This window comes from Diceros bicornis, chromosome 5 (assembly GCF_020826845.1).
Source record: "Diceros bicornis minor isolate mBicDic1 chromosome 5, mDicBic1.mat.cur, whole genome shotgun sequence".
NCBI classification, from domain to species: domain Eukaryota; kingdom Metazoa; phylum Chordata; class Mammalia; order Perissodactyla; family Rhinocerotidae; genus Diceros; species Diceros bicornis.
Genome location: NC_080744.1, coordinates 41,001,097 through 41,025,273, shown reverse-complemented (window position 1 = coordinate 41,025,273; position 24,177 = coordinate 41,001,097). Strand labels below are relative to the sequence as shown.

The window sequence follows — 24,177 nt, the reverse complement described above, 5'->3', positions numbered from 1 at the left end:
CTGCTGTCCTGTGCAGGTGAGAGGAACAGTGAGCAGGGCTGGGGACGAAGGGGATGGTTGCTGGAAAGAGACTTAAGAGTGCGGACATTAACTGGTTAGATAAAAGATAAAGCGGCAAGGAAGAGGAGCAGAGACTGGAGCTAAGGGAGAAAACAAGGGTTAAGACAGCGGGCCAAGGCTTACTGTAGGCTGATGAAAGGGACTTAACACACTATCCCCTTCACCACATCTTTAGATCCAGGCCAGGACTGGGCTCTGGGGCAGGGCTGCGTTTGGGTTCTAGGCTCTTCCCCTTTAGTGACCTCCCGTTTTTCTCCTTACAGTGACTCTGGTCCTTACTGGGCCTCAGTCCCTGGACCCTGGTCTCTCCCTCCTGAAATCATTGCTCTCTACTCTGGACCAGGCTCCCCAGGGATCCCTCAGCCGCTCACAGTTCTCTGCATTCCTGGCCAACATTTCTTCTTCCTTTGAGCCTGGGAGAATGGGGGAGGGACCAGTGGGAGAGCCGCCACCTCTCCAGCCCCCTGCCCTCCGGCTCCACGATTTCCTAGTGACACTGAGAGGCAGCCCGGACTGGGAGCCAATGCTAGGGCTGCTAAGGGATGTGCTGGCACTGCTGGGACAGGAGCAGACGCCCCGGGACTTCCTGGGGCACCAGGCAGGGGTGCTGGGTGGACTTGCAGAGGTGCTGCTGGGAGCCTTAGTTCCCAGGGGGCCCCCTACCCCTACTCGGCCCCCATGCACCCGTGATGGGCCCTCTGACTGTGTCCTGGCTGCTGACTGGTTGCCGCCTTTGCTGCTGTTGTTAGAGGGCACACGCTGGCAGGCCTTGGTGCAGGTGCAGCCCAGTATGGACTCCACCAATGCCACAGGCATCTATGGGAGGGAGCCAGTCCCCCACTTTTTGCAGGGTCTCTTGGGTTTGCTTACCCCATTGGGGGAGCTGGGCTCTGAGGAGGCCCTTTGGGGAGGTCTGCTGCGCACAGTGGGGGCCCCCCTCTATGCTGCCTTCCAGGAGGGGCTGCTCCGTATCACTGACTCCCTGCAGGATGAGGTCTTTTCCATTCTGGGGCAACCAGAGCCTGATGCCAATGGGCAGTGCCAGGGAGGTGAGTGCTGCCAGGTCCGGGACTGGGCTGTGGCAGGGCAAGAAGTGGTGAGATTCGGGTAGTCCTCTTCCTTACTCTTTCCTCCCTAGGCAACCTTCAGCAGCTGCTCTTATGGTAAGTAACAGGAGAGGAGTTCTGAGGGATTGGGCCTGGGATGTTATCAGCCTCCAGAACAGAAGAGCAAGCTGATGGGAGGAGTGTGGCTTAGTGGTTTTAGAGTATAACTGTCTGGGTTGGTGTCCCAGCTCTACCTCTTTCTAGCCATGTGACTTTGGGCAAGTTACATTCTCATTCTGTGCTTCAGTTTCCCCACGTGTGAAGTATGGATAATATTAGCTTTTGCACAGTTGTTGTAAGGGATTAAATGAGTTGATACTGTATGTGTAAACCACATAGAACTGTGCCTGGCACATAGTGCTTAATAAATGTTAGCTAATAAGTTGGGGCATGGAAAGAAAGGACAAGACTGGATTCCTCCACTCCTTACTATTTCAGTACAACAGAGCCAGAGCAGTTAGACACATTCAGTTGCTGGGCAGATTTCCTGATATAAGGCCAACTGAAGACTGTGTTTAAGCTGCCTAAAGGCATACAAAGAAAGGAAGAAGAAAGGGGCCTGGTGGACAGAAGGGACTCCAGTTGGGCTGCTCCTGGGTGATTTTGTGCCTTGGCAGGACAGATCTCTCTCCCTTTTCCCCTATCCTAGTACTTAAACCAGTAATACATATACTCCCAGGGACCTCACTTTTGGAAAGGCCCATGCTTGCCACCCAACCCCCTGCAGGGCTCTGGGCCAGGGTCAGAATCTTCAATTGGAGGAAATGTAAACTGACCAGATCCTGCCTGCTCCCCCCTCTGCACCCAGGGGCATCCGGCACAACCTTTCCTGGGATGTCCAGGCGCTGGGCTTTCTGTCTGGATCTCCACCCCCACCCCCTGCCCTCCTCCACTGCCTGAGCACAGGTGTGCCTCTGCCCAGGGCTTCCCAGCCCTCAGGCCACATCAGCCCTCGCCAACGGCGAGCCATCTCTCTGGAGGCCCTCTGCGAGAACCACTCAGGCCCAGCAGCACCCTACAGCATTTCTAACTTCTCCATCCAATTGCTCTGCCAGCACGCCAAGCCTGCCACCCTGCAGCCCCCTCCCAGCACCGCTGCCATCTGCCAGACAGCTGTGTGGTATGCAGTCTCATGGGCACCAGGTGCCCAAGGCTGGCTACAGGCTTGCCATGACCAGTTTCCTGATCAGTTCTTGGAGGCAATCTGTAGCAACCTCTCCTTTTCAGCCCTGTCTGGCCCCATCCGCCGCCTGGTAAAGCGGCTCTGTGCTGGCCTGCTCCCACCTCCCACCAGCTGCCCTGAAGGCCTGCCCCCTGTTCCCCTCACCCCAGAGATCTTCTGGGGCTGCTTCTTGGAGAACGAGACTCTGTGGGCTGAGCGGCTGTGTGGGGAGGCAAGTCTACAGGCTGTGCCCCCTAGCAATCAGGCTTGGGTTCAGCATGTATGCCAGGGGCCCACCCCAGATGTCACTGTCTCCCCACCCTGCCACGTTGGACCTTGTGGGGAACGCTGCCCAGATGGGGGCAGCTTCCTGATGATGGTCTGTACCAATGACACCATGTATAAGGCCCTGGTGCCCTCCTGGCCCTGGCTAGCAGGCCAGTGCAGGATCAGTCGTGGGGGCAATGACACTTGCTTCCTAGAGGGGGTATTGGGCCCTCTTCTGCCCTCTCTGCCACCACTGGGACCCTCCCCACTCTGCTTGACCCCGGGCCCCTTCTTGCTTGGCATGCTATCCCAACTGCCACGCTGTCAGTCCTCTGTGCCAGCCCTCACCCACCCCACACGCCTACACTATCTTCTGCGCCTGCTGACCTTCCTGCTGGGTCCAGGGGCTGGAGGGACTGAGGCCCAGGGGATGCTGGGTCAGGCCCTGATGCTCTCCAGTCTCCCAGACAACTGCTCCTTCTGGGATGCCTTCAGCCCAGAGGGCCGGCGCAGCGTGCTACGGACGGTCGGGGAGTACCTGGCACAGGAGGAGCAGCCAACCCTACCGGGCTTTGAACCCACTGCCAGCCCTAGCTCTGGTATAAGCAAGATGGAGCTGCTGGCCTGCTTCAGTGTGAGTGATCTGTCAAGCTGAAAGCTTCCGGAACAGGGGGAAGGGCCTGCAGGAGAATTTTCTAATACTGAAGGGCAGTAGTATACTGCAGTGGTCTAAGCACACAGCTCTGAAGTCAAACAGGCTTGGGTTCACATCTTAGTTCTATGATGAATCTTGGACAAATTATTTAACCTCTCTGAGCAATATTTTTCTCATCTATAAGTGGGAGACAATAATGGTGTCACTCTTTTAGGGTGGCTGGAAAGATTATATGAGATGATACGTGCTGTGGGCTTAGCATTGTGCATGATACATAAATATATAATAAATCTTATCTCATTATTTTTTCTGACTCTTTGACTCCCCGCCTTTCTGCTCCAGAAAGGAAAGGGATCAAGTTAGAGGGCTCTAATTCTGTGCCTAGAGAGTAAGAAATGGAGGCTGGCAAAATATAGGAAGATAAGGCAGAAGTGAGAAAAATTCAGGGTGACTATAAACCAGAAGACTTGAGTTCTAGGTTCAACTATGCCACAAATTAGCATGGTCTTAGGAAAGTCATTTAATTTAGCTTTTCTGGGCTTCAGTTTCTTCTCTATAGAGTGAAGGGGCTAGAATATGTGAATACCATCATTTATTCTTTCACCATTATTCAGGCCTGTTATGTGTAAGGCCCTTTGCTAGGTTCTGTAGGGTATATAAAGATTCCTTTTTCCATGTTAGGGGCCTCCTTTCTCAAACCCTGGGACAAATGAAATGGAATTAGACAGACTCATAGTAATTTGGTTCAGATCTACAAGTATTTATTTAGCCAACTATGGATCTGGCATGGGAAAGATATAAGAGAAGTTAAACACATGGTCCCTGACCTAAAGGAGTTTACTCTCTGAGAAGACACACATAGTAGCTTCAGATGAAGGAGAAGCATCCTAACAAGTGGAGTTGGAGTGCCTAGGGAAGCTGCAGGAGGGACGGAGGAGACAGCTCTTCTGGCATCTTGTCTGTCTCCCCACTAGCCTGTGCTATGGGATCTGCTCCAGAGAGAGAAGAGTGTTTGGGTCCTGCAGATTCTAGTGCAGGTAACAGATGGAGGGGCACATGGGTGGACTGGGTGACAGCTGTGGCCTGAGGTCCCTGCCCAGTGAGGCCATACCTACCATGACTTCCTACTCTCAGGCATACCTGCACATGCCACCGGAAAATCTCCAGCAGCTGGTGCTTTCAGCGGAGAGGGAGGCTGCTCAAGGCTTTCTGACGCTCATGCACCGTTCCTGGGCCCAGCTGCAGGTGGGCGTAGAGGGAAAGGGGAACATGGGTGGAGGAGGAAATCTAGGAATCAAGAGCACCTGGAACCTGGTGTGCAGGGGGCTTGCCCCAGTGGAAGGAGGAACTCGAGAGAGGAGATGGCAAGGATACTGAGCATCTCCAGAGCCAGCATCCCTTCCTGTGCTCCCACAGGTACCACCATCTGAGGAACAGGCCCTGGGTCGCCTGACAGCCTTGCTGCTCCAGCGGTACCCACGCCTCACCTCCCAGCTCTTCATTGACCTGTCACCACTCATCCCCTTCTTGGCTGTCTCTGACCTGATGCGCTTCCCACCATCCTTGTTGGCTAACGACAGCGTGTAAGGACCTCGCACCACTCCTCCTGATTCTGTCAGGGTCAGGCCAACCCCACCTGCCTAAAGCAGTCCCTTCCTGAGCTTGCCTTTATTAAAACTAGGAGAGTCTCCTTCCTGTCTATGACAGCAGGGCTGCAGAGAGGCAGGGGACAACAGTTTGGAACAGGGCCAAGAGTTAAGACCCATTGCTCTCCCCAGCCTGGCTGCCATCCGGGATTACAGCCCAGGAATGAGACCTGAACAGAAGGAGGCTCTGGCAAGGCGACTGCTGGCCCCTGAGCTGTTTGGGGAAGTACCTGCCTGGCCCCAGGAGCTGCTGTGGGCAGTGCTGCCCCTGCTCCCCCACCTCCCTCTGGAGAACTTTCTGCAGCTCAGCCCTCACCAGGTATGAGAATGATTCTCTTCACTTGACTAGCCCATCTTCTGCTAGGTGGGACAGGAGTCAGTGGCATTAGCCCCTCCCAGCAAGCGTCCCACAGTAACCCCAACATGAGCTGACCCCCCCCATCTCAGATCCAGGCCCTGGAAGATAGCTGGCCAGCAGCAGGTCTTGGGCCAGGGCATGCCCGACATGTGCTGCGCAGCCTGGTAAACCAGAGTGTCCAGGATGGAGAGGAGCACGTGCGCAGGTGAGTGTTTGTGGGATCATTGATCAAGGCCAGAGTGGGGGAGAGACATGTACAGCTGCCATGGTGGGTTGGGGTCCTAGGAAGGTAGGGGCAAGAGACTAAGCAGTGGCCCCAGGCAGTATAGGGCTCCAGGAGAGAGGCCTATCTATGGTGCTCACATTTCCTAAGTCAGAGTGCCTACTCCATGTACCCATATGGTCCCTGCCTTAGTACTAGCCTCAGTGACCACATGAAGGCCAGCTTCATGCCCTCCTCAGGCTGGGCCCCCTCGCCTGTTTCCTGAGCCCTGAGGAGCTGCAGAGCCTGGTACCCTTGAATAATCCAATGGGGCCGGTAGAACAGGGGCTGCTGGAATGTGCGGCCAATGGGACCCTCAGCCCACAAGGACGGGTGAGCCCCTTGGCACAGGCCTATAAGACTCCAGGCTTTCCCTGGGTCTGTGTGACTTGCCCAGTCATCTCAACCAAGCTTGAGCACAATGGTCCCACCCCTCCCCCCACCTCTACCACCTCCATTACTTACTCCATGGTCATTCTTATCTGTTACCTCCTCTTCCTGACCCTACCCCATCTAGTCTATGACACCCCAAACATACCCTTTGACATCTTGAACCTAATCTATACCTGTCCCATCCTTGGTTCCAAGCCCTAGCCCAGGCCCTGGGAAATCCAGATGTGGGATTAGGGAGGAGGTTTAAGGTTCACCTGCCTTTCCTCTCCAGTCCCAAACCTTCTTTGGTCATAGGTGGCATATGAACTTCTGGGGGTGTTGCGTTCATCTGGAGGAGCTGTGCTGAGTCCCCGGGAGCTGCGGGTCTGGGCCCCTCTCTTCCCTCAGCTGGGTCTCCGCTTCCTGCAGGAACTCTCAGAGCCCCAGCTCAGAGCCATGCTTCCTGCCCTGCAGGGAACCAGTGTCACACCTGCCCAGGTGGGCCTCTCTCACTCCTTGCCTCCACCCTCCACCCCCTGGGACCCCAGCCAAGAGAATTACATTCAGGGATACCATCAGCCCCCCTGAAGTCTCCTTTTCCTCTCTCCCGAGGAGGATTTCCTCATCCCCCTTCCTCAGATCAAGAAGAGCCCAGAGCCAGGCTGGTCACTGGGGGTGGTAGAGAGGGAGCTGGAAGTTTTGCAGGGCAGGCCCTAGGGATCTGAGAGCTGTCATTTCCTGTCTCATCCCACCCTAGGCTGTCCTACTGCTTGATCGGCTCCTCCCTAGGCACGACGTGAGTAGCAGCAACTTTTCAAGATCCTCCAGAAGTCTCCGGCCCCCTTTCCCTGGTTCCTGTATCTGCCCCTTCTTCCCTCTCAGGTCCCCTCTTACCTGCTGCCTTGCTGTACTGTGATTATTGTCTTCCCCACCACCCTGCCGCTCTTCTTCAGGCCTCTTGTCTCTCTTGCTTCCCAGCTGTCCCTGGAGGAACTCTGCTTCTTGCACCCTCTGCTGCCAGGCCTCAGCTCCCAGACACTCCAGGCTATCCCTAGGCGAGTTCTGGTTGGGGCCTGTTCCTGCCTGGCCCCTGAACTGTCACGCCTCTCAGCCTGCCAGACCGCAGCACTGCTGCAGACCTTTCGGGTATGAGAGTAGCAGGAAGGATGAGACAATCAGGGATGTGGGCTCTGGTTGGGAGGGAGGCATCTTCCCTGTGGCCAGGGAGGGCCTCCCAAACCTCCCCACTTCCTTAAACACACACACACACACACACACACACGCACAAATTGCCAATTCTCATGCAGGTGAAAAATGGAGTTAAAAACATGGGTACAACAGGTGCCGGTGCAGCTGTGTGTATCCCTGGTCAGGTACGTGTGGGATCTCCTGACTTAACTCCTCTCCATGTCCCAGGGCAGTTTCACATGGCTGGTGCTGCCTCACACACTCCTCCTGCAGTGGCCCTGCGAGTTCAGGATAGCTCTGTGCCTACCAAGACATTGGCAGCTCTCCCCAGTTCCAGATGCAGGACAGCATGACCCACACTGTCCTAGAATGTCAAAGCCAGAGGGTCTGAGAAATCTTCCAGGCCAACTACCCCGCTTTCAGATAAAGAGACCAAGGCTCAGAGAGGCTAAGAGATCTATCTCAGGTGCCTAAATAGCAGCAACACTTGACCACAACTGCCTTTAATGTGAGGGCTCTCAGATGTGCATTGCTATAGTAGCCATTCCACCCTTATCCTAGCTTTGGTCCCTTCCTGCCCCCATGGTTCTCCTTCTTCTCTGAGGGCTGCGTCCAGACCCTCTCATCTATCACTACACTGCCACACCATCCCCACCAGCGGCCCATCCCCACCACCTGGCCAGACTGCCTGCTTCCCCTGCTCCCACTAAAGCTGCTACAACTGGACTCTGTGGCTCTTCTGGCTGACCGAAGGCGCTACCGGGAGCTGCCCTGGTCTGAGCAGCAGGTAATTCTCCCCATTTACCCCAGAACTCCCCTCTTTCAATATGTCCCATCTCCTTTACCCATCCCTCAGCCCCCATTGGGCTCCTTATCCCTAGAATCCCTTATAACGTGACTTGCTTTGCCTTTTCTTTTTCCCTCCTCCATATTCCACCATTTCTCTCTCTCTCTCTGAGAGAGGAGTGGGCATTTGGGAGAGTAGGAGGCTGGTGGGACCCACAGGGTAGAGAGGCAGAACTGTCCAAGGCGTCTTAGGTCCTTGGGCAATATGTCTGCTGGGAAGCGGCTGTTCTTTCTCTCTCTTGTAGGCACAGTTTCTCTGGAAGAAGATGCAGGTGCCCACCAACCTTACCTTCAGGAATCTGCAGTGAGTAACTTATGTTGAGCAGTGAGTTTAATTCAACTAACATTTTTGAGCACTTACCATGTGCTCCATGGTAGTGTGCCAGGCACCATGTGATATGCAATGGAGGATACAAGGATGAATGATGCCCATACCAACCTGTGGGCGTTCTCCTGGTTCCTCCTCCACTTACCCTCCTGCCCTTTGCACCACACCTATCCTGACTGGATCTAAGGGATTCAGAAGACCCGGGTTCAGATCCCAGCCCTGTCACCTATTTGTGATCTTGGGCAAATTATTTAACCTCTCTATACTTCAGTTTTTTCTTCTGTAGAAAAGGAATTAAAATGGTACCAACCTCATAGGTATTTGTTATGAAGATGAAATGAGATAAGGCATATAAGGTACTTAACACAGTGCCTGACCCAGTGTAAGCTCCCAATAGACATTTGCTGTTATTAGTTAAATCCAAAGTGACTTCAGAGCCACTGGCCAAACAGGAGTAAGTAAGTATCACCTTACCTCCACCCACAGTGAAAGAATCATGGGCTTCAGAATCTGAAGACATGGCTCCAGACTCAGTTTACCACCTTTCTAGTAGAATGATGTTGGGAGTGTTACTTGACCTCTGTAAATCTTTATTTTCTTCTCTGATAAACAGCAATGATGTTGTGGGGAGCCAATGAGAACATCTATGGAAAAACATTTCTTGAACTGTAAATTACCATGAACAAACATCTGTACTTGTGTTTAGAATGTTGATATCAAGGAAAAGACAGGCTGTGGCATGTGTTGAATGAGCATCTACCCACTCGCACACCCACAGGGTTCTGGGCACCCTGGCAGGGGGCATGTCCTGTGAGTTTCTGCAGCAGATCAACTTGATGGCAGACTTTCTTGAAGTGGTGCACATGATCTATCAACTGCCCACTGGGGTTCGAGGGAGCCTGGTGAGAGGGGTGCTTGGGCATTAGTCGGAGCAGGGAGGCAGGGACCCTGGGTACAGAACCCAGCCCCCATGCTCAGCTCTGTCCTGATCCTGCTTCCCCACTCTGTCCCACAGAGGGCCTGTATCTGGGCGGAGCTACAGCGGAGGATGACAATGCCAGAGCCAGAGCTGGCAACTCTGGGGCCAGGACTGAGTGGGTTGGACACCAAGCTACTCTTGGACTTACCGTAAGTGCTATGACTGGAGATACTGGATGTTCAGAAGGCTCAACCTGGGATAGAAGATCTGCACTTAGGCAACGCCCTAGAGGTGGTGGTTTTCTGTCTAGTGGCTTCTTGACATCAGTTATAGCCCAAAGCAGATGATTCCATTCAAAGTTGCTCTATGTATTGACTGGCTCCCAGAACATAGTCCCAGCGTAGGAAAGCTGAGGGTGTTCATACTATGATGTGACCTGCCAAGCACTCTTAATATAACCTGGGCCACATTAATAGAGATAGAATTTCTGCAATGAGGGTAGAGGGTAGATATAGAATATCTGAAATGAATGAGTCCAATTCAGCCCTAGAGGATTTTAGTCTTCTTAAGGCACTGTGCTCTCAGTGTCTTCAGAGGAGTAGATAAAGAGAATGATAAATGTTTTCAAATACCCCAGGGGCTATCAAATAGAAAATACATCGGCATGTTTCTGAATGGCCCCATTGGGCCATGACTAGGACCGATGAATGAAAATCAGATTTTTGTGCAATATAAGGAAAACTGAGGTATTGAGTTCCCAGCCATTGAAGCTATTCAAGCCTATGCTGGATGATCCCATGGCAGGAATGTTGTAGAGCAGATTCAAGTATGAGTTGTGGAGAGAGAAGACTAGATGAACCTAAGGCTCCCCCTAACCCAGAGCTTCTTAATGAGTATCTCACTCATAGGCTTCTTTTCCCGTTTTACTCCCATCCCTATCCCATTGCCATCTGAACTGTAAGTCAGAGTAGGAAAAGGCTGGTGTTAGTCTTCCTGGGGATGAGGTGATGGTAAAAACAGTTGACTCCATCCTTACATTTTTATAGGCCTTTCCACAGATTTTGGCTCTTGTACTACTTGGCCCAGTTCCAGAGTTGGCAACCCTAGATAGAGTACAGGATGTCACTTCCGATTTCTGGGCTAAAGGGCCTTTTTTTTTTTTTTAATGCCATTCAAATCTGTTTAAATTTATTGGTTCTTGGAGATAATTTAGAATCCAAAGGACCTGGATGAGGTGAAAGATCCTGGGCCATGAGTTGGCAGACCTGAGTTCCTCATTTGTGAAAGAGGGATAAGAAAAATACCTATCTTATCCCAAGATTTTGTCATAAGGATCAAATGAGATAACACCTAAAAGAACTTTGTGAATTGTAGAGTGCTATACAAATGAGGGAGGACCTCTTCACAACAAGTAGAGGAAGGGTGGCACTGTGGAAAATTGGGAGTAAGACCCCACCATCGGATCTCTGTGAACCTTAGTTTTTAATGTATAAAACAGCGAAAAATTTTCATGATACTTAATATTTGGGGCTTTTGATTCCATTAGATGGGGTAGGATTGTTTGTCATTTCTTTTCAGGAAGACTAGAACTATGTCACTTGCTTTGTTCTCTCCCTTCAAGCAATATGGTGGGAACTCAATCTGGGGCTGTTTAATATCAGTTTTTGTCCAGGGCTGCAGGGTTTGGTCTGGTGTTACCTCCTGTCTGGGTAATGTGACATTCTGTAGTCCCTTCTCAAGTTGGCTCAGTTTCCAGTGCCCCTGTTGTCAAATTGCTATAGGGTTCGGTTGATGGACAGACTATCCAATGAATCTATTATGTTGGTGGTGGAGCTGGTACGAGGAGCTCCAGAGCAGCTGCTAGCACTGACCCCACTCCACCGGGCAGCCCTGGCAGAGAGGGCACTACAAAACTTGGTAAGAGTCCACTATACCAAACTCAGAGCTGCCTCCTGGGCAATTCTTACCCCTCAGATAATGCTCTTTGTCTTCTAGGCCCAATCCCACACTTTTGCTGCCAAACAGGTTCTTGTCTACAAGGTCCTAGCCCCTAGATCTTCCTCTGGGTTCTATTCCTTGATAACCTCCTTCATGTTTCTTGTCCACATCCCTTGGAGTCCAAGAAATCCCTTGGATTCCACTTCCCAGTCTTTCTGCCTGCTGCTATCTGGACTCATTGTTTAAGAAAGCGAACAGTGGTAGTGGGCATCATAGGGTCTTGAGTTGGGAGCTGGAGGGAGGGAAGGTCAAAGGTCTTGGTGTCTTGATCAAAGAGTCTGGTCTCCTGCATTGTCCCAAGGCCTGATGCCCCTCTCCAGGCTCCAAAGGAGACAACAGTCTCAAGGGAAGTGCTGGAGACATTGGGCCCCTTGATTGGATTCCTGGGGATAGAGAGCACCCGACGGGTCCCCCTACAGATCCTGCTGGCCCATCTCAGTCAGCTGCAGGGCTTCTGCCTAGGAGAGCCATTTGCCACAGAGCTGGGATGGCTGCTGTCACAGGAGCCTGTTCTTGGGTATGGCCCTTTGGGAACTTCAGATTCTACCTTACCCTATACCCATCCTCTCAATCACCATCATCAGTGGCAGCCCATTCAATATGCTTGAAGTCCCTTGGAGCCCTGAGTCCCCAGTCCTAGTGTGTCCTCTTTTCCCCTTCCTTTTCCTCACAGTTCCCTCAGCATCTCAGCCCCTGATCTCCTTCCTGTCCCCCAGGAAACCAGAGTTGTGGAGCCAGGATGAAGTAGAGCAAGCTGGACGCCTAGTATTCACTCTACCTACTGAGGCTATTTCCTTGATCCCCAGGGTGAGGTGAAGGAACAGGGAGGGAGTAAGAGCAGAGAGGGGACTGCTGAGCTGGTTCTGGGGAGCTAAGGCCAAGGAGGTTGAGGGCAAAGGAGGTGAAGCCTGAATCTGAGAGAGACTGCTAAAAAGAGACAAGACTTTGGAATTACAGCTGCAGCAGCTGGCCCTGACCTGCCCAAGTCTCCCCACCCTCCCTTTACCTTCTCACATAGGAGGCCTTGGGCCCAGAGACCCTGGAGCGGCTCCTAGAGAAGCAGCAGAGCTGGGAGCAGAGCAGAGTCGGACAGCTGTGTGGGGGGCCACAGCTCGCTTCCAAGAAAGCAGCCCTGGTAGCTGGGGTTGTGCGGCCTGCTGCAGAGGATCTCCCAGGTGAAACTACCTAAATACTCATACATCTAGCATGATGTAAAGGAGAGAGTATCCAACAATGAAGTCAGAAAGTCTGGGCTCTAGGTGTGTTGTGTCCTTTGAGCAGATTTGCACACCTTCTGCTCTCTGGGCTTGGGTTTTCTAATCTATATAGCACAGGGATTAGAGGGACCCCTGTCAAGAGACCTTATCAAGGTCTCTTCTAGTTCTAGGGTTCTACGGCTCTTGGAATTTATAACCTCTTACATTTTTAGCCTAGGACTCCTCTTTTCCTGCTTTCTTATCCCTGTTAATAGTTGACAGCTCTAGGCTTGGCTAAGTGTGCAGCTGTCTGCTGGGAAGATGCTTAGGATGTAGGAAGGAGACACTGTGGGGCTAGGGACCTGGCTTCTAATCTAGCTCTGTCATCAAATCCCTGGGTAACTCCCTCAGTCTTCCATCTATACAATGAGGGACTTGTCCTCTCCAGTCACTTGTTCTCATATCCTTCGGGTCCTAGAAATCTCACACTATAGTGATTCCTTGACCCATTCTTCCCACATTTCCCTGTCTTCCAAAGTTTGGAGGGCTTACTGCATCTATATGTAATATATATTATATCTATATATACATCTATGCTCTCTGGGCATATTTTAATGCAACACTGACCCCCTGCCCCTGCCTTTCCCCTTCAGAACCTGTGCCAAATTGTGCAGACATACGAGGGACATTCCCAGCAGCCTGGTCTGCAACCCAGATTGCAGGGATGGAGCTATCAGACTTTGAGGACTGCTTGGCACTATTTGCAGGAGACCCAGGACTTGGGCCTGAGAAACTACAGGCAGCGATGGGCAAGGCAAAACAGGTTAGGCATGAAGAGGCCAATTGGGGTTGGAGGTGGAAAAACACGAGGAAGCTGGTTGGGTGGTGTGAGACACAAGGGAATGGATAGCTGGGTTATAGGTGGGGGAAATAGGAGATAAAAGAATTAGGGGGTTTGGATCCAGAGGAGGAAGTCAGAGGGGATGAATACTGAGGAAAGGAAGTTGGTGCAATGAGTAGAGGGCCTAGAGCAGTAGGTACTAAACTTTAGTGTGTATCAAAATCATCTGGGGAGCAGGTTTTTAAAATGCTGATGCCAGGGTCCCATGCTAGACTCACTGAAGAAGAATCTCTGAGGATGAGGTCTGGGCATCTGCATTTTAACAGGCACCCCTGTTAAGTGAGTGAGTCTGATGCTCATAAAAGTTTAGAACTCGTAGGCTAGAGTCTGCTGTTCTTCCCTCTTGAGACTCTAGAGTCTTTCAAAAACACCTTAGTCAGAGGAACCTTAGTCCAACTCTCATTTTACAGTTGGAGAAACTAAAGACCCAGAGAAGGCGAGTGATTTGCCTAGAGTTACACAGCTAAGGTCAGAGGCAAGACTAAGACCCAGCATTCTGACTCCTAGTCCAGTGCTTTTTCCATTCACATTGTTCCTCTCTTTCTCCTAGTTGTGGGGCCCTCCCCAGGGATTCCGTCCTGAGCAGATCCTGCAGCTGGATCGGCTCTTAAGAGGTCTAGGAGAGCGGGAACTTCAGGAGCTGATCTTGGTGGACTGGGGAGTGCTGAGCACCCTGGGGCAGATAGATGGCTGGAGCTCCGTCCAGGTAACACCTTATCTCCTCCCTACCACCTTCCAATTATCCATCCCACATATCCAGGCCTCTGGCCATCTAAAGCCCAAGGAATTTTCTCTTGTGACCCTGCCTGCCTATTCTTTCTATCTTTTCTTAATACCCCAGACTAGCGGCCTTAGGAACTCTGATTTATTCACTCTGAGGCCCTGGACACATCATACTCCCTCCTGTCTCTTTTCCCTGAGGCCTCTTCTTTTTCTGTCCTTCTCTTTTTGGGATCCTCAGCTTACCCCATGGCTATTGGATCTTCAGGTCTATAATAATAAAACAATATAATCCAGTCACTTGTCACTTCCTCATCCATGAATTCAACCATGACTTCTCTCTTTATCCTGTGCTTCTCTCTTTATCACTGTCACCCCAGCTCCGAGTTGTGGTCTCCAGTTTCCTGCGGCAGAGTGGCCGGCATGTGAGCCACCTGGACTTCCTTCACCTGACTGCACTGGGTTACACACTCTGTGGACTGCGACCAGAGGAGCTACAGCATATCAGCAGTTGGGAGTTTAGGTCACCTGTGGAGGGGTTGTGTGGGTGGTGGTGCTGAGGTAAAGGTGGGCTCACTGGGGAGGGAAGGTTCATGAAGGAGTGGTCCCACAAAGGAAAGAACCCCACTTGAAGTCATCTCTACCCCTGTATCATGACCACAGACCCTGTCACCATGGTTGAATCCTTCTCCCTTCCTTCCCACTCTTCCACAGCCAAGCAGCTCTCTTCTTGGGCAACCTGCATCTCCAGTGCTCTGAGGAGCAACTGGAGGTTCTGGCCCAACTCCTTGTGCTGCCTGGTGGTTTTGGCCCAGTCAGTAACTGGGGGCCTGAGATTTTCACTGAAATTGGCACAATAGCAGGTAGGGAGGCTGGGCCACTGCTGGTGCTAGTTGTCAGGGGTTGGTTTCCACACCACGGGTGGACTGGGTGGAGGACTGCTCTGGAATTCTTAAGGTGGGAGTCTGAGAAGGCGTTTAGGTAGGAGGTTGGAGATGTGTTGGAGAAGGTCTATGTTAGGGTACTTTGGGAGTAGTTGGAGGAGAAGTTCTGTAGGTTTGAAGAGAAAGAAGAAGACCAGTATAAGACAATGTTTGGATGCCCATCCTACTTGCTTCAACAGCTGGGATCCCAGACCTTGCTCTTTCAGCACTGCTACGGGAACAGATCCAGGGCCTCACCCCTCTTGCTATTTCTGTCATCCCAGCTCCTAAATTTGCTGTGAGTATTGATGGACTGGGGTCTGGAGTAACCACAAGAGAACCAGGGCCCAATGGGGGCTACAAGGGATGCACCAATTCCTGCCCCCACCCCCAGGTGGTGTTCAGCCCCACCCAGCTATCTAGTCTCACCAGTGTTCAGGCTGTGGCTGTCACTCCTGAGCAAATGGCCTTTCTGAGTCCTGAGCAGCGACGAGCAGTTGCATGGGCCCAGCATGAGGGGAAGGAGAGCCTGGAACAGCAGGGTGAGTTCCCAACTGCACAGCTTGACCCTCCAAATCCTGACCCAGAATCTGACCCCTAACTTGGTGCTGGTCTGGTTCATAGAACCCACTCAGGGAGATCCCTGGAGTGAAGGGGTCTACAGGCAGATAGTTTCCAAGTATCAGTGGCTCTTGAGGAGCAGAGTTATGATATTCTTTCCATTCTCTGTATCATTATAGGTCGAAGCACAGGCTGGGGCCTCCAAGACTGGTCACAACACTCCTGGGCCCTAGCGTTGACCATCTGCTTCCTTGGCAACCTGCTATGAGCCTGTCTCTACAGTTAAAAAGAAAGATTGTTGGGAAAGAAACTTTAAGTAATAATGAATAAAGTGCAAATGGAAGTGCATCCTAATTATCCTCAGGAAGCTGATGAGGAATATGCATAAAATGCTAATGCTTTCCACCTACCTGAGAATCAGTGTTCCTGGCGTGCCATATCTGGAGTCTCTCTCCATCATAAATAACCCCACTGCCTCTTTTCCTTTCTTGGAGGCTAATCCCTCCTCACCCCATGATTAGAAATAACACAGACAGCTGGAGCATAGCAAGGAGTCTTTACTAGGACGGGGCGGCGGGGGGGCAGTGGGGGGGTGGTATCCAGGGCAAGTAGAATGGACCACCATTAGAATGGGCAGAAGTTCTGGTTCTGGAGATCTTGAGTCATCTGCTGGGGACGGGGAGTTAATGCTTGTTGTGGATGAGAGGTGGAGGGATGCGGATATCCTGGCCTCTCTCCAGACGCCGTTCACAGTCAATCAAATAGTTTACTCCATCGATGACCAGCTGTACCAGCTCCACCTGAGGGACACTAACCCTTGATCTTTGCTTCCTACAACCTGAGTTTCTTCCTTTAGCACTGATTTGCCTGCTCTGGGAACTCATTTCCAGCTGCCTCCCCACTCAATCTGAATTTCATTTCAGATTCTATTACATTCCTGAGGCTCACCCTCATATGTCAACCCCCGCAGACCTATACCTCTCCTCACTCTAATCTCTAAGGATCTCACCTCTGACTTGCCCAGTCGGTCCAAATTAGAGATGTCAAAGACGCTGCCTGTAGCAGCTGTGTCCACTCCTCCAGTACCACGCTTTTGGAGTCTTAGGTTCTCCAGGATCTTTGGGAAGCGGCTATCCTGGAGGTGCGACAGAGATTAGGGGCAGGGTCAATAGTGCTGAGACTGGTCCTACCTGAAAGACAAGTCTGAACCTACCTGAACCTGCTCAGAGCTGTTTCCCCTGACCCTTTAGCCACAATGTGTCTGGCTCCTTTCCAAAGTGCCCACTCCCTCCCATCCACACATAGCCACCTTCCTCACTCACACCCCTCTCTAACCCCACAACTCCTTTACTTTGCTTAGCAGGGGCAGTTTGATGTGCACTCCTGCCCGAAGTCCAGTGCCCAGGTTAGACGGACAGGTCAAGATGTATCCCAAACGCTCATTCCACATGAACTCCCAGCCACGCTCCTGGATCAGCCGCTCCACCTGAGTCCACAAAATCTCTGTTAGTGAAAAGTCAGGGATATGTGGACCCTCCCCTAGCTAGACCCACAGGAACTCTAGAAATGTGTCTAGAATCAGAAACTTGGGGTGTGAAAGAATGACACTGCTGGGTTTTTTTTTTTTTTGGTGGAAATGGTTTGTTATTATCATGCATACAAGGTAATTTTCATGTTGCAAGCCTATAATGATGAGATTGTGGAAAAGTATCTTGTGTATGGAAGAAGAGAAACTTGAGGGAACGATGCATTAAGGATGATCTAGCGAAATGAACGAACGGAGGTGGTAAACTGAACTAAGAAAAGATTGGTTATTCAATGAGCTCCTCTGCATGCACTGATTATCTTTGCTTTGCTAATGAGCTGAGAGCTTGGAAGGGTTCTTTCAGACAGAAAATGAGGGTGTAGGCTTTGCAACAGGAAGAGGCAAGAGAGCCTTCTGTTAGCTGTGGAAAGGGCACATGTGAGAAAGCAGAGAGAAAGGTGAAAACAGTGCAGAAGAGCTGGACTCATAGTTATGTCTGTGTGTGAGAAAGGTGGGCAGTGTGGGAAGGATGTTTTTGTTCTACTTAAGCATCCTAATAATGAAAATGACTGTTAGAGTTAAAGAGATAAGGGATCTGCCAGAATGATGGAGGTGAAGACCACTACCTGAGTAAAGGGTACCCTATTCATAGTTCAGAAAGAACCATGGCACAGATGGATATCTTAGATGCTGAACAAGGGGAAACTTTTCCATCTAGAATAATAACAGCAGTTAACACTTATTGAACTCTTACTATGGGGTGGGGCACTTTACATGCATTATCTCATTTAATCTCAACAACCTAAAATGTAGGAAGTCTTATTATCCCAATTTTACAGATGAGAAAATCGAGACATATAATTTAAAAAGTACTTCCCTACCCACTTATAGTCAGAATATGTTATCTATTACTTGCCAAAAACAGTAGAAACTTCCCAGCTAGAATCTAAAAGAAAGAGGAGCTCTCTCTGTTTACAAGTCCAAAATAGAACTGTATATATGAGGACATGCAATAAGAACTGGGTTTATGGGGATTTCTAATCTAGAATTGCATGTGGAGACCCAATCCACATAGATTGAGGATTCAGTTCAACCCCTCCTGTAGTGCCACACATTCTGGAACTTAAGCCATTCCATCCTCCACCTTCCCCGGTCTCTCTCTCGCTCTCAGCTTAAAACCTAGACATGATACTTTAGCAAGAACAACAGAATCCAGAGTCAAGGCCTCCCTTGGCTCAGAACTAGGTGGATACATTAGAATCATGAACACACCAATCTCTCACTCCCTACATGGATCCAGGCTCATACTTTTCCTTATCTGCACACTTTACCATCCCACACCCACACCCCAGGCACTGACCCACCATCTCAGTTATCCCTTCTTTGCATTATCTGGCAACTGCTTTATTTACTTCCTTAGATTCCTGACATTCTCTCTCTCTTCCTATTCTTAGGGTGACCATATATCCTGGTTTTCCCTGGACAGTCCTGATTTATACCTATTGTCCTGGAGTAACTGATCATGATCCCTTTCACTATCAAAAGTGTCCTGGGTTGATTGATAAACTATATGGTCAATCTACTTATTCTAGTTTTTGATTTTTCCTTATGTCCTCCCACCTAGTTCCCTTATACATTCTTCTCCAACCTCTTTGAGGCCTCGGCAGAATCTTTCAAACACTTTCTTCATGTTGCCACCCTTCTCCATGGAGATGACCCGTGTATGATCCTCCTCATTCACCCAGATCAAGAAGCTCTTCTCATTGTTGTGCCTGAGGGCAGGAGAGGGAGGGACAGGCATCAAGAGGCAGGGCAAGAATTGGGGGAGATAGAAAAAAAAAAAAAGACACTTATTGGGGCATGCGGACAAAAGAGGTAAGGTAAGTCTCATACCAGATTCCACGAGCATCTGGCCAGTCTCGAGCCATTCCTGCTGCAGTCAGCAGTGGGGATACAGGCTTATCAAATAGGAAGTGGTCCTGGAGAGAGTAAAGGGATTTGGGTTAAGAATCCTCGCAGTAACCCCTGGGCCTCTCAGAGCCCATCTATCTCATCTGGCCCAGCCTCCCAGCTGACTCTTCTTTTCAGCTGCTCCCCTCACCCAACTCCCTGTCAAGGCCCCTCACATCAATAAGCTGCTGCTGCTCAGCCTCTGTCATCTCACTGAGCCGATAGTAACGCCCAGCCAGGTCACCCTTCAGGCCACTCAGTGCATCCACCACAACACGTTCCACCTCTCGGCGCTCTGCCCGAGTGCACGCTGGAGGTAGACTGAGTCCCCGGATACTTCGGCCAGTTCTGACTCTCGAGGACAATACATACCTCTCATCAAAGTAGCCAGAACGGATCTGGGGAATAAGAGAAATTAACGTAAGTCACCAAAACACACTGGGTGGGAGCTGAGGGCCTTGGGGAAGGAGAGACCTTAAGGACTAGAGGGGTCCTCACTGCATGCATGGGAAGGAGAAGCCCACTGGGCAAGCAGTCCAATTTTAGGGGGCATTATGAGCCCTCCCCCAAACTGCCCACCTTGGGGTATGGTCATTCTTATCTACCCTCTCCTCTCCGTATCTGCTGGTCCTTAAGATACCATTCTTTCCCCACACCAAGACTGAAAGCTCAGCAGTATAATGACCGTGAGTCAGGAAATAAGGTGAAGGAATTGGAGAAACAGAGTGTTGTACATAAGGCAATGCAGATCAGAAGTGGAATTTTTTTTTTTCTTGTGAGGAAGATCAGCCCTGAGCTAACATCCATGCTAATCCTCCTCTTTTTGCTGAGGAAGACCGGCTCTGAGCTAATATCTATTGCCAATCTTCCTCCTTTTTTTTCCCCAAAGCCCCAGTAGATAGTTGTATGTCATAGTTGCACATCCTTCTAGTTGCTGTATGTGGGATGCAGCCTCAGCATGGCCAGAGAAGCGGTGCACCGGTGCGCGCCCGGGATCCTAACCCGGACCGCCAGTAGCGGAGTGCGTGCGCTTAACTGCTAAGCCACGGGGTAACCGCTAAGCCACGAGGCTGGCCCCAGAAGTGGAATATTTAACTCACCTTGCTGGCATCCAGGTCAGTGGTGTGTTTCATTGTTCGGGGGTCATATCCATTGTGTCGCTCTTGAATCACAGGGTCAAACAGCTCAGCAAACACCTGAGGGGGAATTAAGAGGGAAAGAGTGGTTAAGGGGAGGGAATCCCTTCCCAGGCTTTATATGTGGATTGATTTCACTGGGTCAGAAAACGTGAGTATGATGGTCCAGTCTTAAGGGGAAGTGAGGGGTCTTTAGGAGGAAGGAGCTGGGATTACTGGGAAGATGAATTGGATCACCAGGGAAACTCTGGAGGCCCCCTACCTCATAGGTCTCCTCATCTCCAGCTACCATGCCCACAGTCTTGATGAAGGGGTGGCCGGGGTTGTCCACGCCAGTCTGGATACACTGATCTAGCGTCCAACCAGTGGGTGTGGTCTTGTCGCAGAGCCGGGCATAGACTGCTGGGGTCAGGTGACTGGCCATGCAGTTGTTGTGCTTTCGGAGGTCTGGGTACTCAGCGCTAGGGAGGGGGTACCCAGTAACCATGGAGGCAGGGCACAGGGGGCCTAGACCCAGTGCAGTCAGCTGGAGCTGTCCAGTTAGCCATGTCTGGCTTTGCTCCTTGGGAGGAGGGGAGATTTAGAGGGAGTCTAAACCTTGGTAATCTCATTAGGGACTTTCAGTGTCTATTCTTTCCCAACAGGTCTAGCTTCCTCTGGCAGGCTGGCTCAATTCCCCCAGATCTGTTCGGTTCTTTCCTCCCATGAACACAACATTAGGGATGGGGGAGGGGAAAGACTAAGGAGGTGAATTCAGGAAATGGGGGAGAACAGCAGGAAAAGGAGATGGAGGAGAGCGAAAAAGATAGTTCTTGGTCTCTCAATTAGAGATTTGGACAGAGTGGGTGCAGCCAGAACTCACAGGGCCAGAGCTGGTCTTGGGGGCAGGGACTGCGGGTCACAGGTCCCCAGGAATGCTTTCCCCTTATGGTTTTGGCTTCCACCCCCACCCCACTGAGGTCTCCAGACTGTACAGCGCCCCACTCCAGAGCCTTCGTTGTTATAGCCCTTCTCTGTTGCCCAGGTCCTCATCTCCATCCCCATCTTCGTTCCCATCACCGCCTGGCCCCCCAAGTCCCCCGCGCCTCACACACTGATACCTTGGGGGATACAACCTCCGTCGTTCACTGGCAGCTCGTACAGGTTCCGGGCGGAGCAGAAACCCAGCGGCTAGAGATCCAGCTCCAGCCAAAGCCAGGAGCCTGAGCCCCGGGCGGGCGGACAGCAGACGAGAGAAGGGACCAGCCATGGCTTGAGGGTCCAGCTACGGAATCCCAGAGCAGGAGCTGGAGCAAGGCAGGAACGGAAAGGGAGGATGCAACTAGGCAGACTGAAGGCCGGAACTGGGTGCGAGGCCGGAGCCGAAATGGGGACCGGAGTGGAGGCTGGAGAGGAAGTGGGAGCCGGTACCAACGACTGCAGGAGAGGCGCAATGAGCTAGCGGCGGGCGGGCGGAGGAGAGGGAGGACCAAGCCGCAGTCTCCAGGGGTGGGGCTCACGCAGGCCCCGCCTTCCCGCCTGCCACGGCGCTAGGTGTGCGGGGGCAGAGGTGGGCAGCAGCCGCCAGGTAGATTAGGGGGACCGGACATTCACACGCCTAGGCCGGGGATGCGGGCCCACCTGGGCTAAGGCGCCCAGATTTCAGCACCAAGTAGAGGACAGCACCCAAGGGGACTAGCGAAACCCGAACACCCTTCCCCCAAGCTTCTCGGTTTAATCGGAAACCCGATTCGTCGCTCTGTGGGTGTAAAAGGGTGACATTGCCCAACTTCTTCTCTGTTTTCGGCCTGCCCCAGTCTTCCCAGGGGAGGCGGCCACGGAGAAACCACGGAATAAACACAGATACCAGAGGAAGACACCGAGAAAGCACAGAGTTAGAGGCAGACATTGGGAAAGACAACCGCTGGCTCAAGGTCACCTTTTCCTTAGAACCAGGAAGAGGACCAAGGCACGTCCCTTCATACCTGTGCTCTCCTTACAAGATTGAGGAAGGAGTCTCTGAGAGGAATCAGGGAAATATTAACTCATAATCCATCGGTGCTGTGTTCCCCACCCCGACCTGTCCCCAAGTCTGAAACCCTGCTTTGTCCTGCTTCCACTTCTCATGATCCTCCACTTTTTTCCCCTCCTCCACCCTCCTCCCCATCCCCTACTTTACCTTTGATCTTTTACCTCGCGTGTCTTTTCCAGGCTCAGATCCGTTTGTTGTACACAGGACTCCCTCGGAGTAGCCTCTGCAAGCTTGCCTACCTGTTGGTTGCACTGGGCGTGGGGCTGGGGTTGGGCAGGGAATTGTTAGTTTCCTCTTCCTCCTCTCCCGTCTCTTCCCTCTCTGTAGCTCCCAGTTCTCCGGCTGGAGGGGAGTGTAAGGTGAGGTGAAGGGTGTGGTGAGATCACTGGGTGTAGGAAGGGAACAGGCAGGCACAGGTTTGCAACCACCACATGTATTTCCTCCCTTGGCTCCCTAATGCTGTTTAATCTAGAATGTAAGAAGTGGTGTCTAAGGGTATAAGGTCACCAGGGAATCTCCGCCTTCCTCTTGGTCCCCTCTCCTCCTCTCTCTCCTCTGATTTGAGAGGGACTTTGTTCCCACAGCTCCAAGTGTGACTTGGGTGTGGCTTGACATTTGTCCTGGAAGGAAGGAAAATGAATGTTGGAGCTGAAATAGAGATATGGGGCTTCATTATGGAGGGCCAGTTAAGGTGGGGTAGGCATGGTGGCATTAGTCCCTTCCCTCAGCTATCTTGGTGTACCCACAGACAGTAAGATACTTGGAAATCTCAAGAGAGAGTATTTGAGAAAGAGAAATTCCCTTCCTCTGGCCACAGTGATGAGATCTCACCCCAGCCCTATACTCTCATTCCCTTCATTCCTCTCAGGAATCCTTCCTCAACCTTGTAAGGAGAGCACAGGTGTGAAGGGACGTGCCTTGGTCCTCTTCCCTTGTTTTCCTTTTCCTGCATTCCTCATTTGTGGGTATCCTTAGAAGCCATCCACCTCTCTTCTAGGTCCATCACTTAACTCCTTCTTCTCCTGATAAGAGAGCAATTATCAGAGAATATCAGAGTTCTGCAGTTGGAATGTGCTCACTCTTGGAGAGACAGAAAATGTTACCTGTGTTGTGGGGGCTCATTATCTAGGTTAAGGAGTAGCTATGAGTAAGCAAATATAATTACTTGGAATGGTGTGTATTTACCCAGATAAAGGAGGGAGATAATCTTCCAGAGCAGTAGGGTGGTTATTTGATTGAGAGAGTGGTTACTAAGATGAAAGAGGTAGGAAGCAGGAAGACAGAATTACAGAAGGAAAAACAAGACTTGCCCAGAGAAGTAGAGAAACCACTCAAGTTTGCAAAATAGCTGCCCAAATTTGAATAATAGCTCCACTGAGAAAAGGTATGTATCTGTGTACTTTTCTTATTCCCTGTGAGTCCCTGATAGGCACATAATGTATTAATACTCATTTAAAAAGTTATCCCACAGCATATTGGAAGTAATTGATATATATATAGTATTTGATTTATTTAATAATACTTATCAATTATATTTAATATTTATAAAGCACTTTAAAATTACAAGGAACTCTTTTATGTATTATTTCATTGAATCGAATTGGATTGTTTCAGTGGATGACTAGAGACTGAGTCTACATTATCAGGGGGTTGGGAAGACAAGTTAATTACCTAGAGGATGGTTTAATAACTTGTTTGAAGGGTTGGAGTGATGGAAGGGATATGAGCCAGCGCACGAAATAGGGAAGTATTTATTTCCCTTAAGGCCAGTCCTTAGAATCATCTCTATCTCATTTGGGAGGCCTTGGGGTCAGTATAATGAAGCACCTGACTGAAAAAGTGGTAAGATCCCTAAGGTTGCAGAGAAGAAACAGGGAACTTGGAACTGTGTTGACCAGGGAAACGTAAGTGAGGATGCAAAGATAACAACAATACAAACAAATACAAAATGCTTTCACATAATCAGTACCCTATGAGTTAGGTTTTTAATCCCACTCTCTTATAGTTGAGAAAACGGAGGCTGAGGGAAGTTCAGTGACTTGTACAAGGCTGTACAGCTATTAAAGGCAAGGCAAGGATTCAAACAA

The 24,177-nt window shown here is 50.8% G+C and overlaps 2 protein-coding genes across 3 annotated transcripts; one reads left to right on the top strand and one right to left on the bottom strand.

Annotated features, from left to right (window-relative positions):
• Positions 1 to 316: 316 nt before the first annotated feature.
• Positions 317 to 15,904, top strand: STRC (stereocilin; the record flags this gene model as incomplete). Its single annotated transcript, XM_058541446.1, has 28 exons — positions 317 to 1,109; positions 1,199 to 1,223; positions 1,975 to 3,229; positions 4,225 to 4,287; positions 4,385 to 4,495; positions 4,667 to 4,833; positions 5,029 to 5,215; positions 5,344 to 5,459; positions 5,717 to 5,849; positions 6,204 to 6,386; positions 6,646 to 6,684; positions 6,867 to 7,034; positions 7,196 to 7,261; positions 7,735 to 7,863; positions 8,168 to 8,226; positions 9,029 to 9,152; positions 9,266 to 9,378; positions 10,951 to 11,086; positions 11,488 to 11,684; positions 11,884 to 11,974; positions 12,186 to 12,342; positions 13,017 to 13,186; positions 13,815 to 13,970; positions 14,365 to 14,507; positions 14,699 to 14,847; positions 15,108 to 15,205; positions 15,302 to 15,449; positions 15,648 to 15,904. Coding segments are annotated over 28 exons (5,265 nt in total), but the record flags the coding sequence as incomplete, so codon positions are not given.
• A 107-nt stretch (positions 15,905 to 16,011) lies between these two features.
• On the bottom strand, positions 16,012 to 22,315 carry CKMT1A (creatine kinase, mitochondrial 1A). 2 transcript variants are annotated; one of them, XM_058541445.1, is made up of 10 exons: positions 22,252 to 22,315; positions 21,180 to 21,365; positions 20,342 to 20,540; positions 20,044 to 20,139; positions 19,120 to 19,341; positions 18,887 to 18,972; positions 18,642 to 18,765; positions 16,820 to 16,954; positions 16,478 to 16,603; positions 16,012 to 16,268 (listed from the first exon to the last, which is right to left on the bottom strand). In XM_058541445.1, the coding sequence occupies exons 2-10, from the start codon at positions 21,326 to 21,328 to the stop codon at positions 16,152 to 16,154; spliced, it is 1,254 nt and encodes a 417-aa protein (XP_058397428.1). In that variant the 5' UTR covers positions 21,329 to 21,365; positions 22,252 to 22,315; the 3' UTR covers positions 16,012 to 16,151. The 2 variants fall into 2 exon arrangements, with proteins under 2 accessions (XP_058397428.1, XP_058397427.1); XM_058541444.1 differs by having other exon boundaries at positions 22,238 to 22,302.
• Positions 22,316 to 24,177: the final 1,862 nt, after the last annotated feature.

Bases quoted from the DNA above. Each gene is read 5' to 3' on its own strand.
- CKMT1A (XM_058541445.1), bottom strand. From the start codon at position 21,328: ATGGCTGGTCCCTTCTCTCGTCTGCTGTCCGCCCGCCCGGGGCTCAGG. The intron at 20,541-21,179 runs GTATCAGTGTGT...CCCCCTCCCTAG, and splicing joins CGGAGGTTGTATCCCCCAAG to CGCTGAGTACCCAGACCTCC. The intron at 18,766-18,886 runs GTATGAGACTTA...TCCTGCCCTCAG, and splicing joins CCAGATGCTCGTGGAATCTG to GCACAACAATGAGAAGAGCT.